The 14,486-nt window shown below is 44.7% G+C and overlaps 1 protein-coding gene across 1 annotated transcript in view; it reads right to left on the reverse strand.

The window, feature by feature from the left end:
- The window catches only part of CPAMD8 (C3 and PZP like alpha-2-macroglobulin domain containing 8), a 139,553-nt gene that overhangs the window by 77,670 nt on the left and 47,397 nt on the right, over positions 1–14,486 (reverse strand). Inside the window, exons 14-16 of the mRNA XM_030540055.1 lie at positions 1,311–1,476; positions 1,104–1,156; positions 471–488 (exon numbers count right to left, since the gene is read on the reverse strand). Coding sequence (XP_030395915.1) covers positions 471–488; positions 1,104–1,156; positions 1,311–1,476 — 237 coding nt within the window. The remainder of the gene's footprint in view (positions 1–470; positions 489–1,103; positions 1,157–1,310; positions 1,477–14,486) is intronic.

Genomic DNA, 14,486 nt, shown 5'->3' on the forward strand with positions numbered 1-14,486 from the left:
GTACACACCATGGGGTCAGCTCTTCCATTTCTTGTCAGATAAAGAAATTAGTTAAAAGAGGATGGTCAAAAAAAAGAGTCCCTCATTCCTGTCAAAACAAAGAAAAAAGGGAGAGGGGTATATGAGCAATCTAGCAAAATCTCTCCATCTCCATGCATTTCAAATGAATCCATTACCATAAGTCTGGGTGCAAAGATAATCACATTACCCCAGCCAGGTGCAGCATAGGAATGTATCTGCACAAGGAAAAGGAGAGAGATGGGTAAAGTTGTTATATTCATAAACCCCAGTGGATGCAACCAATTTGTTCAGTTTTCCCTTGAAGAGGCATTTATGGGAAAACATTTCTGAACTCCAAGCAGAGATGGTGATGATAGATTTGGCAGAGAATGAACTTGTGACCTGCTCCCTTCAGAGAGGCCTCAGTGACCCTGTGTAATGATGCCACTTACTAAATGGTGGATACTCACGACTATATAGGCTTCAATCTGAAAGAAACAAAGAATAAAAACACCCATGAGACAAAGCTGTATTCTTCTATCTCGAGAGGAGCTGTGAGGCTAGCATAAGCAGGGTATGCCACAGAGCTTCTGGCCCCTGCATGTTGGTGCAGAAGGGACACGTAATATCCTCTCATGTGAAAGAGTGGTTTGGTCAAACAACCATTTCATTCAAACATCTGACTTGAAAACTGGCCCTTCAGACCTCTGGTTAAGTGACTGATCCTGGCCTCTGGGTGCTCCCGTAATATCAGTTTCAAAGTGCTAGTCCCTCAAACACTCCTCCTCCACAGCTGCTTTGGCCTAATTATAGAGTTTTATTTCACTACAGTATTACACCTACACAAAGCAATTAAAGATGATCACTTACTTCTACCCTTTGGCTACAATGTTGTGACCAAATTCAGAAACTAAACATAAAACTACAACATCCTAGCAAACACATTTATTGTAACAACCCATAGTAGGAGATACCAGAGCAATTGAAGATGAAGGGAACAGCCACTCACTATATTGCTGTGTAACTCCATGTAGGTGTGTGATAAACAGGAAATGCTGAACACTTACAATATTTTACAATGGGAAGGAAAGCTATTCACTAACCTTCTCATTGATCGGTCGCAGGTCAGAAGTGACCATAAAAAGGTTTATCAGCACTATAAAGGGAGAAAAGGGAAAATTAATTAATCATCAGAGGTAGTACTCAACAAGAGCTGTGGTCTCAGGGATTATTCTTAAAAGTTCTCATCTAAGTATTAAAGTTTTTGCATGCAAAAGTGGAAACTCTGAGGTTCACAGAGGCTACTTTACCTTTCTGCTTGGGTTTATAGACAGGCTTGTCAGTCTGGATGAACACCGATGTCCCTTTGCTATCTATGGTTACTGTGGTATAGTTATGAAAGATGTAACCTTCCTCCGTTAGGTGCCGGTTTCCCCAAACTTTTAAATGTGCTTGTCCACGAAGCCCTGAAGGCACCTAGAAAAGAGTCCATGAGGTGGGGAAGAAACAGGACTTGAAGAGTCTTCGTGCTTATAGTGGAGAACATAGAATCATAGAATTGGAAGAGGCCTCGAGAGGTCATCTAGTCCAGTCCCTTGCACTCAAGGCAGGACTAACTAAGCATTATCATGGTTTATTCATGCCAAAGCCGCAGCAGCAAAACTAATACAAACAAATTACCACCCCATCTAAAGACGAAGGGAAGAGACACCCACTAAAACTGTGTGTAACTGTGTGTGAGTGCGTGCGTGGTCAGTAGAAAATGCAAAACACAGACATTTTAGAGTTATAAGGCAAGCTTTAAGAGAGGTATAGTTATGTCAGTATCATAACATGAAGCCCTCTCTCCTTTCCTCCATCACCCAAAGCAAAGCAGTCTCTGACCTGCCTATGCATCTTCTGTTGACCTGAACTCCCCAAATTCTAGCTAATCAGGTTCAGGAACTAAGCAGTGAAATCTTCCAACAGTTTAAGACAGTGGTTCTCAAACTTTTGTACTGGTGACCCATTTCACATAGCAAGTCTCTGAGTGCAACCCCTCTTATAAATTAAAAACACTTTTTTATATATTTAACATCATTATAAATGCTGGAAGCAAAGTGAGGCTTGGGGTGGAGGCTCGCGATCCCCCATGTAATAATCTCACGACCCCCTGAGGGGTCCTGACTCCCAGTTTGAGAACCCCTGGTTTAAGATCTTTACCCTGTTCTTAAAATTAGGATTACATTGATGTTTTAAAAAAAGCCCATTATAATGGTGTGCAACTTCCAGGAGCAGGATAAAGGGAAAGAGGTGACCCAATAGAGCAGGTAAATACAGGTAAGGTCACATGTGCACTAGAGAACATCTCTGAAGACATTTGAAGAGCACACCCTTTCCTTATCATACAAGGCCAGATTCTATGGTTGGTGTTAACACATCTTGGGACCCAGCAGTGATCAGAAAGGAAGAACACTTCTTATGTTCTTAATAGGAGAACTGAACAGAGTTTGAATACAATGGGACAATTTTATTATTTTACTTTTTCAAGTGACTCATAACACCACCATGACCTTGCCTACATTGTGCATTAACATTACTTACTACATTCTAGGGTGTATTAACAGGAATGTCTTGTGCAAGATTCAGGAGGTAATTGTTCCACTTTACTCAACACTGGTGAGGCCTCAGCTGGAGTATTATGTTCAATTCTGGGCACCACACTTTATGAAAGAGGTGGATAAATTGGAGACAGACCAGAGGAGAACATCAAAAATGATAAAAATTTTTAGAATACCTGACCTGTGAGAAAAGGCTAAAAAAACTGGGTATGTTTACTCTTGAGAAAAGAAGACAATGGGGAACTTCATAAAAAGTCTTCAAATACATTAAGGGCTATTATAAAGAGAATGGTGATCAATTGTTCTCCATATCCACTGAAGGTAGGACAAGAAGAAAAGGAGTTAATGTGCAGCAAGGGAGATTTAGATTTAATATTAGGAAAAACATTCTAACTATAAGGTTAGTTAAACTCTGGAACAGGCTTCCAAGGGAAGTTGTGGAATCCCTGTCATTGGAGGTTTTTAAGAATAGACTGGAGAAACACCTGGCAGGGATGGTCTGGGTATTTTTGGTCTTGCTTCAGTCCATGGGGCTGGACTTGATAACCTCTTGAGCTCTCTTCCTGTCAGGGCCGGCTCCAGACACCATCTTAGCAAGCACGTGCTTGGGGCAGCCACTCCGGAGAGGGGCAGCAGGTCCAGCTATTCGGTGGAGGGTCTCTCACTCCCAGTCAGAGCGAAGGACCTCCAGCTGAATTGCCGCAGATCGCCATCGCGGCTTTTTTTTTTTTTTTTTTTGTCTGCTTGGGGCGGCAAAACCCCTGGAGCTGGCTCTGCTTCCTGCCCTACATTTCTATTCTATTTCTGGTGAGCACATTTGACTAATAAAGCTACAGCATGCTGAACATGGATCCACAAACAGAACTGCTATTGCCGTCAGTGGGAAAGTCAAGGCAGATGGCAACCCATCACCAAATGCCAGAATAAATAAGTGAACCCTAAAAATAAATTGAGTTGAAGAAGCCAGCTGCTGCCAATCTAGAGATTCTAGCACTGTACTCCACCACTACCCTTTCAGCAATAAAAATCAGTGCTTCACTACAGACCGCACGTATTCCTAACAAGATAAACTAAGGTAAAGGATATCCCACCATCCAAATAAACCTCTCAGCAATTGTTGAAGGAATAATCATGGTCCATAAAAGGAAACTGTGTCAAAAGGAATGATAATCAATGACATCATAGACCAATTCAGGTGGCTTTGGACTTCTCTATATTTAAGATCGGTTGCCATTCTCCTTGTCAAAGCACTACCACCATACCCCAAAAATCAGACAAAAGGCCTAATAAATCTGAATTTCCTGAGCATATCAAGGATAATTTGAGCTTGGAAAGAAAAATCTGCCCTAAAAGAAACAGATTAATGCAGAATAGCAAGACAAAGCCCAAATGAGATACATTGGATTGAGGAAGCAACAAGACTTTAGAGGAGACAGCAGGAAATGTAAAAGATTTCAGAAGACATCGGACCTTGCAAAAACAATTTATTCATAAAGAAACAAAACCTAAACCTTGATATTTTAAAGCTGGGAGAGGAAGGATGGTCTTTTGGTCAAGGCACTGGACTCACCCTCTCTGTGACTTAGGGAACTAAGGCACAGACTCAGTGACTTGTCCTATCTGTAAATTGTGGAAACAGTAATTCCTTTCTCCCACTCTTTGTTTATTTTCTCTATTTAGATTGTAAGCACTTTGTGGCAGAGACTGTCTCTAACTATGTAATAAACAGTGTTTAGTACAATGGGGTCCCAATGTGCAACTATGAAAAAAAATCATCTTTCTCAGGTCCTCTGTGTCGTTATTTTGTTATCCAGAAACAATTTTAGTATTTGTTTCACACATTTGGTACAGAGATGAGAGGCTATTTTATTCAATGACATAATTACTATTTGCAATGTCAAGTCAGGCTTTTTTGGGGAGCAGTATTTACTAGTTTTCCCTCAGTGTCCCTGAAATGTGGCTGGCCATCACTGCTCTCCCGATCAAACGCAGGGCAAATGCATTTAGATTGTGGAAAGGGAGTGTAATCCATGGTCTGAATGAGTTCTCCCATGCCATCTATTAATGAATTGGAGGAAAAGACCTCAGGAGCAGACAGTATTTGCACAGACACATTTACTGTGCCAAGGTGATCAGCAGACAGACCTGCTTTCCCAAAGTGATCAATTTTGGCTGTTTTGGGTTAAAATTCACTTTAGTCTTGAACACAGGGGTAATTAAATATTATTATCCCTAACAGGCAGCAGAAGTATACTTACATGCCCTAATTGAGGAGTCACCCTAACTTAACCTCACTTGCTAAGCAGGGGGGAGTGATGCCAAATCCAAGTGAAAGTCAGAGCGGTGGGGGACAGATGTTACTACTTGAGGGTATAGACTCTGTTTAAAAAGTGTCCTAAATACCATTAGATCCTTTACTTCTGACATTTAAAGACAGAACTGATCAGAGTCAAATAGAGTTCCTGTGTCTGCTCAGAGATCATTAGAACTGAATCACTGATGAATGGGTAGAAGGGGACAGTGTGTAACAAAAAACAATGCAGAGGCTATAGCAATAACAAGTTTCCTCACTACTTGGTGAAATCACTAAGAGCTGTCTAAGTGGTGGAACACAAGAACATTGCATTGCGGCTAGAGGCAGAGGCAGTAGCAAGTGGGAAGCAGAGAGCAGCAGCAAGCGATGACAGAGACAGTGGTGAGTAGCAGCAAAGATGGCAGAGACAACAACAGCCGGAAGAAGTAACGTTGCTCAACCCCCTTAGAGGGAGGTGAACCCCTGTGAACAAACCCTGAATTCTGGGATTTTTACTTCAAACAACCAACTGTGAGTGGGTGCGGCAGAGGAAAAGCGGAGTGGTGTGTTAAAGGATCATTCACCCATCAGACTTCAACATCATAAGATGGAAAACGGAAGCAAAGGACGACTCCCCAAGATACTGTGGGGTAAGTGTGAGATTGTGGTTTGCATACTTTTGAAACATTGTTCTGGTGTTTTCCCAAATTAATGCTGAGTTCCTTCTCCCTTTTAGTAAGTTTTCTTTTATTATACACAGACACAGTACTTGTGAGTAGGCAAGAATTGCCTCTTAGAGGCACCTAGTGGTGGTGTTTGGTTTTCCCAGATTTCTGGGTGGAGGTTCAAAAGCCAGGCCTGTTTTGTAACGTTAAGAGGAACCACTAGATACTGAAATCAGCCCTTGTTTCTGTTGACACCACTTGATAGAAGGGTTACAGGAGTACCACACTCACCATTGATGAAAGTGATCACATATAAAAGAGTGAGACACAGCCACACAACCAAGTTAAACATTTTATGCTCCTCAGAAATTGAGAGATGATCTGGATGCTTGCTAGCACTCTGGGATATACCTCAAGTTTTTTACATAGGGAAATAATAATGCATATTGTAAAGTATACGGCATTACTGAAAGAAATGACCCACATTTGCACACTCACTCCATTTAAAATTATCCCTTTGTTTCAAACATACAACCCAAATACACAACAATGAACTATCTTTAGATGAAAACACAAATATTAAAAAATCTGTCAGAGTGACATTATGATACCAGTTCAAGACAATTTAAAAGTGAAAAGGAGTGCGACAAAATTCCTCCTTTACCTTGGTGGGTCCTGGCCTATTGGTGGATTTGCTCACCTCAGTGATCTTCCCCTCTGGTGGAACCCACAGTCTGGGTCAACTCCTCCTGTGTCTAATCAGGAGTTGCGAGGTTTGGGGGGGAAGCCGGGCCCGCCCTCTACTCCAGGTTCCAGCCCAGGCCCCTGTGGATTGCAGCTGTCTATAGTGCCTCCTGTAACAGCTGCATGACAGCTACAACTCCCTGGACTACTTCCCCATGGCCTCCTCCAAACATCTTCTTTATCCTCACCACAGGACCTTCCTCCTGGTGTCTGATAATGCTTGATTGTCTGATAATTCCTCAATCCTTCAGTAGCACACCCTCTCAGTCTCAGCTCCTTGAGCCTCTTGCTCCCAGCTCCTCACACGCGCTTCCTCTCCTCTGGCTCCTCCCCGCCTGACTGGAGTGAGCTCCTTTTTAAACCCAGGTGCCCTGATTAGCCTGCCTTGATTGGCTGCAGGTGTTCTAATCAATGTAGCTATCTCCACTGCCTTTCAGAAAGATCTTAATTGGCCCCAGGTGTCTTGATTAACGTGGAGCAACTGCCATTTGGTTACCATGGTACTAGGGATTTGTTTAGCCTGGGGCTAACATACCTGTTCCTCAGTACTTTACTGTAGCCATCTGGCCTTGCCCCATCACATATCCCCCGCCTCAGCTCAACACCATAGGGTTGGGCAACTTGGGATGCCAGGCAGTGTGCTCGTGAAAGACCATCAGCGTTGCCGTGGTGGCATCCAGCCCTGTGCCGTATGCAGAACTGGAATGGTTGGAGGGATAAGAACCACCTGGTGACCCTTGCATTCTTTTCCTTATTTCTCTGCATCCACTGGAAGGGTGCATGGTTCGTCACAAGAGTAAATCGCCAGCCTAAGAGGTAATAACGCAGTGTCTCCATGGCCCATTTGACGGCAAGGCATTCTCTCTCGACTACTGCATACTTCCGTTCTCTTGGGAGTAGCTTTCTGCTTAGGTAGAGGATCGGGTGTTCTTCTTCTCCAATCATTTGTGACAGAACCAGCCCCAACCCCACCGCAGAAGCATCTGTCTGTAAAATGAATTCCTTGATAAAGTCCGGGGCTATGAGGATGGGGTCATTACAGAGGGCTGTCCAAAGCTCTTAAAATGCCCTCTCTGCTGCGTCGGTCCACTTCACCATGTCTGAACCTCAGGCCTTCACCAAGTCCATTAGAGGACTTGCCCTACTGGCGAAGTGGGGAATAAAATGTCGGTAGTAGCCTACCACACCTAGGAACGCATGGACTTGCTTCTTTTGGGTCGACCGGGGCCAGTTATGAATTGCCTCTAGCTTATTAGTTTGGGGCTTCACTATACCCCTTCCTACAATATATCCCAGGTACTTAGCCTCTGCTAGTCCTATGGTGCATTTAGCAGGATTAGCGGTGAGGCCAGCCCGCCTTAAGGTGTGTAGTACGGCCTCAACTTTCTCCAAGTGGGTTTCCCAGTCTGGCGTATGGATGATTACATCATCTAGGTATGCAGCTGCATAACTAGTATAGGGGCACAGCAGCTTATCCATGAGGTGCTGGAATGTGGCTGGGGCCCCACGTAGCCCAAAAGGGAGCACTGTGTACTGGAATAGCCCGTCCGGGGTGGAGAACGCTGTCTTTTCTTTAGCTTCTTTTGTCAGGGAAATCTGCCAATACCCTTTTGTCAGATCCAGTGTAGTCAAGAATCAGGCACTACCCAGTCGGTCAACCAGTTTGTCGATGCGTGGGATGGGGTATGCATCAAATTGGGATACTTGATTCAGTCAGCGAAAGTCATTACAGAATCTCATGGTACCGTCAGGTTTAGGCACTAGAACTATTGAACTGCACCACAGACTGCAGGATTCTTCAATAACGCCTAATTCTAACATTTTCTTCACTTCGGCCTTGATTTCTTCTTTTTTAGCTGCTGGGATTCGGTAGGGTCTCAATGTTACCTTGGCTCCGGGGATCATGCAGATATGGCGATAGGTCTCAGTCGTCCGCCCTGGTTTTGTACAGAACACATCTCGGTTGCTATTAATCAGGTCGGCTGCCTCGAGTTTTTGGTTTGGCATCAAGTCGGGTGATATCTTCACTTGCTCATGTAAGTTATCCTCCTGGGGAAGGGTCTCTTGGGTGACTAAGCATGCATCTCGACCATGCCAAGGTTTTAGAATATTGACGTGGTAAAGTTGCTCCAGTTTCCTGCAGCCTGGCTGCCGCACCTTATAGTTTACCTCTCCCACGGCTTCAATTACTTCATAGGGTCCATGCCACTGGGCCAACAGCTTGCTTTCTGCTGTGGGCACCAGGACCATTACTCGATCCCCTGGTTGGAACCGTCAAAGCTTTGCTTGGTGGTTATAATGGGTCAGTTGGGTCTCCTGTACTTTCTCCAAGTGTTCCCGTACAATGGGTGTAACTCAGGCTATCCGATCCCTCATCTGTAGTACATGCTCGACTATGTTCTTTCTGGGATTTGGCTCCTCTTCCCAGGCTTCTCTGGCTATATCCAATATGCCTTGGGGGTAGCGCCCATATAGTAGTTCAAATAGAAACCTGTGGAGGCTTGTGGAACTTCCCACATGGCAAACATGAGGTAAGGCAATAGGGTATCCCAGTCTTTCCCATCCTGGCTCAACACTTCTCTGATCATGGCCTTGAGAGTCCTATTGAACCTTTCTACAAGACCGTCTGTTTGTGGGTGGTATACAGAGGTCCGTAGGGCTTGTACATGGAGCAATGAACAGAGATCTTTCATCAACTTGAATACAAAAGGTGTCCCTTGATCAGTCAGTATCTCCTTGGGTAGCCCAACCCGGGAAAAGATCTGTACTAGCTCCTTAGCTATTGTCTTGGAAGCTATGTTGGGTAGGGGGATGGCTTCCAGGTATCAAGTTGCACAGTCTAATACAACCAGCACATGTTGGTGGCTCCAAGCTGTCTTCTCTAGGGACCCAATCAGATCCATGGCTATGCATTCAAATGGTACCTCTATTATTGGAAGAGGTATCAAAGGGGCCCGTAAGTGTGGGCGAGGACTACGTAGCTGACACTCTGGACAAGAGGTGCAGTATCGCCTGACATCTTCATGTACTCCTGGCCAGAAGAACCTCCACAGGATCCTGGCCTGGGTTTTCTCTACCTCTAAGTGTCCTCCAAACAGGTAACTGTGGGCGAGGCTCAATATGGCTTTTTGATGTTTTCGTGGCACCAGAAGTTAATGTATCTCCTGCTCCTGCATTTGCACCACACAGTACAGGAGATCTTTCTTCACTATAAAGTAGGGTCCTGGATCCCGGAATTTCCCCTCCACTGGTATCCCATCTATCTCAGCCACCTCCTTCCTGACGTTATCATATCTAGGGTCCTCTGCCTGGTCCTGTCCAAAAGTCTCTCTCCCAGGACTAACCTGCCTGAGCTCCCAAGGGCCGGCTTCTGCTTCTTCCAATGGCTCGTTGCCATCACAGCTGGGGCCAGCCTCTGGCTCACCTTCCATGTTGGTAGTTTCTCTGATGGCTGCTCGTGTCCATCTGCCTACTAGCGCGGTCTTCTGGCCCTGGGTCAGGATCTGGGTTCCCAGAACCTTCGCAGCCTTCCTTTCTTTTTTTGTCTTCCGAACCTTTTGGGGGGCTGAGAATAGATCCTGAGAAAACTCAGAAAACATTGGAGGTTGATATTCCCCCAATGATGAGTCACTGCCAACAGGGTCTCCACCTCCCTCCAGCCTCTCCGGGGGGAGTAACTTTTCAAACCCTGGATAGTCCCTCCCAATAACTACAGGATATGAGAGTTTAGGAACTACGCCCACTGTCACCTTAATGGGGTTCCCCTGAACCTCTGTCTCCACTGGGATGGTGAGGTAATGGCTCCCCCCATGCACACACGTCACTGCTACATGTTTGGCTTGCAGCAGCTGGCTACTTTTTACCAGCTTACCCGATATAAGGGTGATAGCACTCCCCGAGTCCGCAAGTGCTGTAGTCTCTGCTCCATTTATCTTCACCGGCCTGGTGTAGTTATGCGGGGCTAATGCAACGCCTGCAAGGTGGATAAGGGCGCATGGGACCTCCCAATCCCCCATTGCATTGCATAGGCTCCTTGGTGCTGGGACACTGTGCTGCTATGTGTCCCCACTCCCCACATGCATAACATCTATATTTGTTTCTAATTATTCTCCTATCATGTGGGCTAGGGGGTTTAGTCCCAGGGTTCCCCCCACTCAGGCCAATCCCTTCCTTCTGGCGTCTCTGCTGGTTTTCAGCCCCCCTGTTCCTCCACCTAGGGCTCCCCGGGGGTTTGGCTGTCCCATCTTCCAGGGTTGGGGTTGGGCGTTTGCTACGAAAGGGGCTTTCCTTGAGTAGCTGGGTCAATTCCCCGGCTGTCATGCGTCTTTCTACCAGCGTGATCATCTCGTCATAGGTGGATGGATCATTCTGACCTACCCATTTGCGGAGATCTGGTGGCAGTGCCCTCATGTACCGGTCAATGACCAGAACCTCTAGTATCTCTTCCGGACTCCGGGACTTTGTTTGCAACCACTTTCGTGTGAGATGGATGAGGTCATACAATTGGGACCGTGGGGTTTTGTCTTCCTGGTACCTCCACTCATGATACCGCTGGGCCCGCACTGCGATTGTTACTCCAGATCCGGCCAGGATCTCTGCCTTCAGCTGGGACTAGTCTGCTGCAGCTTCTTCAGGCAGATCATGGTAGGCCTTCTGGGCCTCCCCACACAGGAATGGGGTAAGGATGCCAGACCACTGAGCTCGAGGCCAGGCCTCCCGTAGGGCTGTCCTCTCAAAGGCCAGAAGGTATGCCTCTACATCAAACTCCCATGTCATTTTCTGCAGCCAATGGCTAGCCCATATGAGTCGCGTCCCACCATGGCCACGGTTCAGCTCTGTAAGGGTCTTTACCTGGTTTATCAGTTCCTGCAACATAGCTCGGTCTTGAGCAGCTTGGTCCATCAGCAGGCAATCAGTCTCTTGCTGCAGCCGCACTGCTTCTTGCTGGGCGGCTGCCTGGACACGGGTAGCCTCCTGCTGGGCCGCCGTGGCTTGTATCAGTGCCCGCACTACGTCATCCATTGTGATGACCAAAAAAAAAATTAACCCTCTCTTTTTTTTTTTTCTTAAGATCACCCTCCTTCTTTCGCCGCGCTGTGCACAACAAAAACCCCACTCCAGACACCAGCTGTGACAAAGTTCCTCCTTTACCTTGGTGGGTCCTGTGCTTATTGGTGGATTTGCTCACCTCAGTGATCTTCCCCTCTGGTGGAACCCACAGTCTGGGTCAATTCCTCCTGTGTCTAATCAGGAGTTGTGAGGTTTGGGGGGAACCTGGGCCCGCCCTCTACTCCGGGTTCCAGCCCAGGCCCCTGTGGATTGCAGCTGTCTATAGTGCCCCCTGTAACAGCTGCATGACAGCTACAACTCCCTGGGCTACTTCCCCATGGCCTCCTCCAAACATCTTCTTTATCCTCACCACAGGACCTTCCTCCTGGTGTCTGATAATGCTTGATTGTCTGATAATTCCTCAATCCTTCAGTAGCACACCCTCTCAGTCTCAGCTCCTTGAGCCTCTTGCTCCCAGCTCCTCACACGCGCTTCCTCTCCTCTGGCTCCTCCCCGCCTGACTGGAGTGAGCTCCTTTTTAAACCCAGGTGCCCTGATTAGCCTGCCTTGATTGGCTGCAGGTGTTCTAATCAATGTAGCTATCTCCACTGCCTTCCAGAAAGATCTTAATTGGCCCCAGGTGTCTTGATTAACGTGGAGCAACTGCCATTTGGTTACCATGGTACCAGGGATTTGTTTAGCCTGGGGCTAACATACCTGTTCCTCAGTACTTTACTGTAGCCATCTGGCCTTGCCCCATCACAGGAGCAATACACTGCCTTTATCAAAGTATGAAATCAGTAATGACTGCAGATCATATTCAATAGTGAGATGCAAGCTTTGGGTGAATAAGTCTACAGAGGCTTCTCTAACTATGGATATTATCTATAGTTCCCCTCGCATTATGTCTTCTTGCTATGAAAGGACAGGTGGTAATGGAGAAGTGCATTTGGATAAGTACATTGACTACACAAAAAAGAAGAAGAAATGTCTCAGACTCCTTCTGAAACTGGATTCCCAAGTACAGTTTAAACACTGGACAGAACAGCATGAATATCAGCCACAGGCAAACTGCAGAGCAGGAACAACAAACCTTGGGGTATGACCAAAAAGAGTATAGCAGTAGGAATATACTATCAACCACCTGACCAAGATGGTGACAGTGACTGTGAATGGTCATAGAGATTAGAGAAGATACAAAGGCAAAAAATTCAGTAATAATAGGGGATTTCAACTACCCTCATATTGACTGAGTATATGGCACTTCAGGAAGGGATGCAGAGATAAAATATCTAGACATCATAAATGACTGCTTCTTGAAGCAGTTAGTCCTGAAACCCACAAGTAGAGTGGCAATTCTTGATTTAGTCCTAAGTGGAGCACAGGATCTGGTCCAAGAGGTGAATATAGCTGAATCAACAAACAATATCAGCTGATAACAGCAAACATAATGTAAATAAATTTAACATCCACGTAGGATGAAATAAACCCACCACAATAGCAATGAACATCAAAAAGGAGAACTATACAAAAATGAGGAAGCTAGTTAAACAGAAATTAAAAAGATCACTCACAAAGGTGAAATGCCTACAAATTGCATGAAGACAATTTTAAAAGACCATAATAGAAGCTCAAACTAAATGTATAACCCTTTTTTTTTTTTTAAAGAGGACCGAAAAAAAAAATATGGTATCATAGCTCAACAGCAGAATAAAAGAAGTAATTAGAGGCAAAAAGGCATTCTTTTAAAATTGGAAGTCAAAGCCTAGTGAGGACAATAGAAAGGAGCATAAACTGTCGCAAGCTAAGTTTAAAAGTATACTAAGGCAGGCCACATAATAATTTGAAGAGCAACTAGCTAAAGACACAAAAATTATTAGCAAAATTTTTTTAAGTACATCAGAAGCAGAAAGCCTGCTAAACAGCCAGTGGGGCTACTGGACAATAGAGATGCTAAATGAGCACTCAAGGTAGACAAGGCCATTGTGGAAAAGCTAAATGAAATTTTTGTATAGGTTTTCACTGCAAAGGCTATGGGGGAAATTCCCAGACCGGAGCCATTCTTTTTAGGTGACAAATCTGAAGTACTGTCCCAGAATGTGGTGTCAGTAGAGGAGATTGTGGAAGAAATGGATAAATTAAACAGCAATAAGTCACCAGCACCAAATGGTATTCACCCAAGAGTTCTGAATAAACTCAAATATGAAATTGCAGAACTACTAACTGTGGAATGTAACTTCTCTCTTAAATCAATCTTTGTACCAGATGACTGGAAGGTAGCTAATGTATTGCCTATTTTTAAAAAAAGGCTCCAGAGGTGATCCTGGCAATTACAGCCCAGTAAGCCTAACTTTAGTACCGGGTAAATTGGTTGAAACCATAATAAAGAACAGAATTATCAGACATATAGATGAACAAGATATGTTTTGGAGAAGAGTCAACATGTTTTTTGTAAAGGGAAATCATGCCTCAACAGTTTGTTGGAATTCTTTGAGGGGGCCAAACAAACATGTGGAAAAGGTTGATTCAGTAGATATCGTGTACTTGGACTTTCAGAAAGCCTTTGACAAAGTCTCTCACCAAACACTCTTAAGCAAAACAGGCAGTCATGGGATAAAAGGGAAGGTCCTTTTATGGATCAAAAAGTGGTTAAAAGATAGGAAGCAATTTAGTAACTGAGCAACAAAATGGCAGGTGAAAATCAATGTTGATAAGTGCATATTTGAAAAAAAATCTCAACTATACATACAAAATGATGGGGTCTATATTTGCTGTTACCATTCAAGAAAGAGATCTTGGAGTCATCATGGATAGCTCTCTGAAAATATCCTCTCAATGTGCAGCAGCAGTCAAATAAGCAAACAACATTAGGAATAAGGATAGATAACAAGACTAAAAATATCTTAATGCCACTATATACATCCATGCTACTTCTCTCCCTGAATAATGTGTGCAGTTCTGGTCGCTCCATCTCAAATAAGATGTATCGGAACTGGAAGCGGTGCAGAAAAGGGCAAACAAACTGCTTATGGATATGAAACAACTTCCAAATAATCCTGACAGATTGCCATCAAGATGGTTGACCATATGGTAAATCAAAGGCTTTGATTTACTTGTAAACCAATTATAGTGTTG

This window comes from Gopherus evgoodei, chromosome 22, assembly GCF_007399415.2.
Source record: "Gopherus evgoodei ecotype Sinaloan lineage chromosome 22, rGopEvg1_v1.p, whole genome shotgun sequence".
Taxonomy (NCBI): domain Eukaryota; kingdom Metazoa; phylum Chordata; order Testudines; family Testudinidae; genus Gopherus; species Gopherus evgoodei.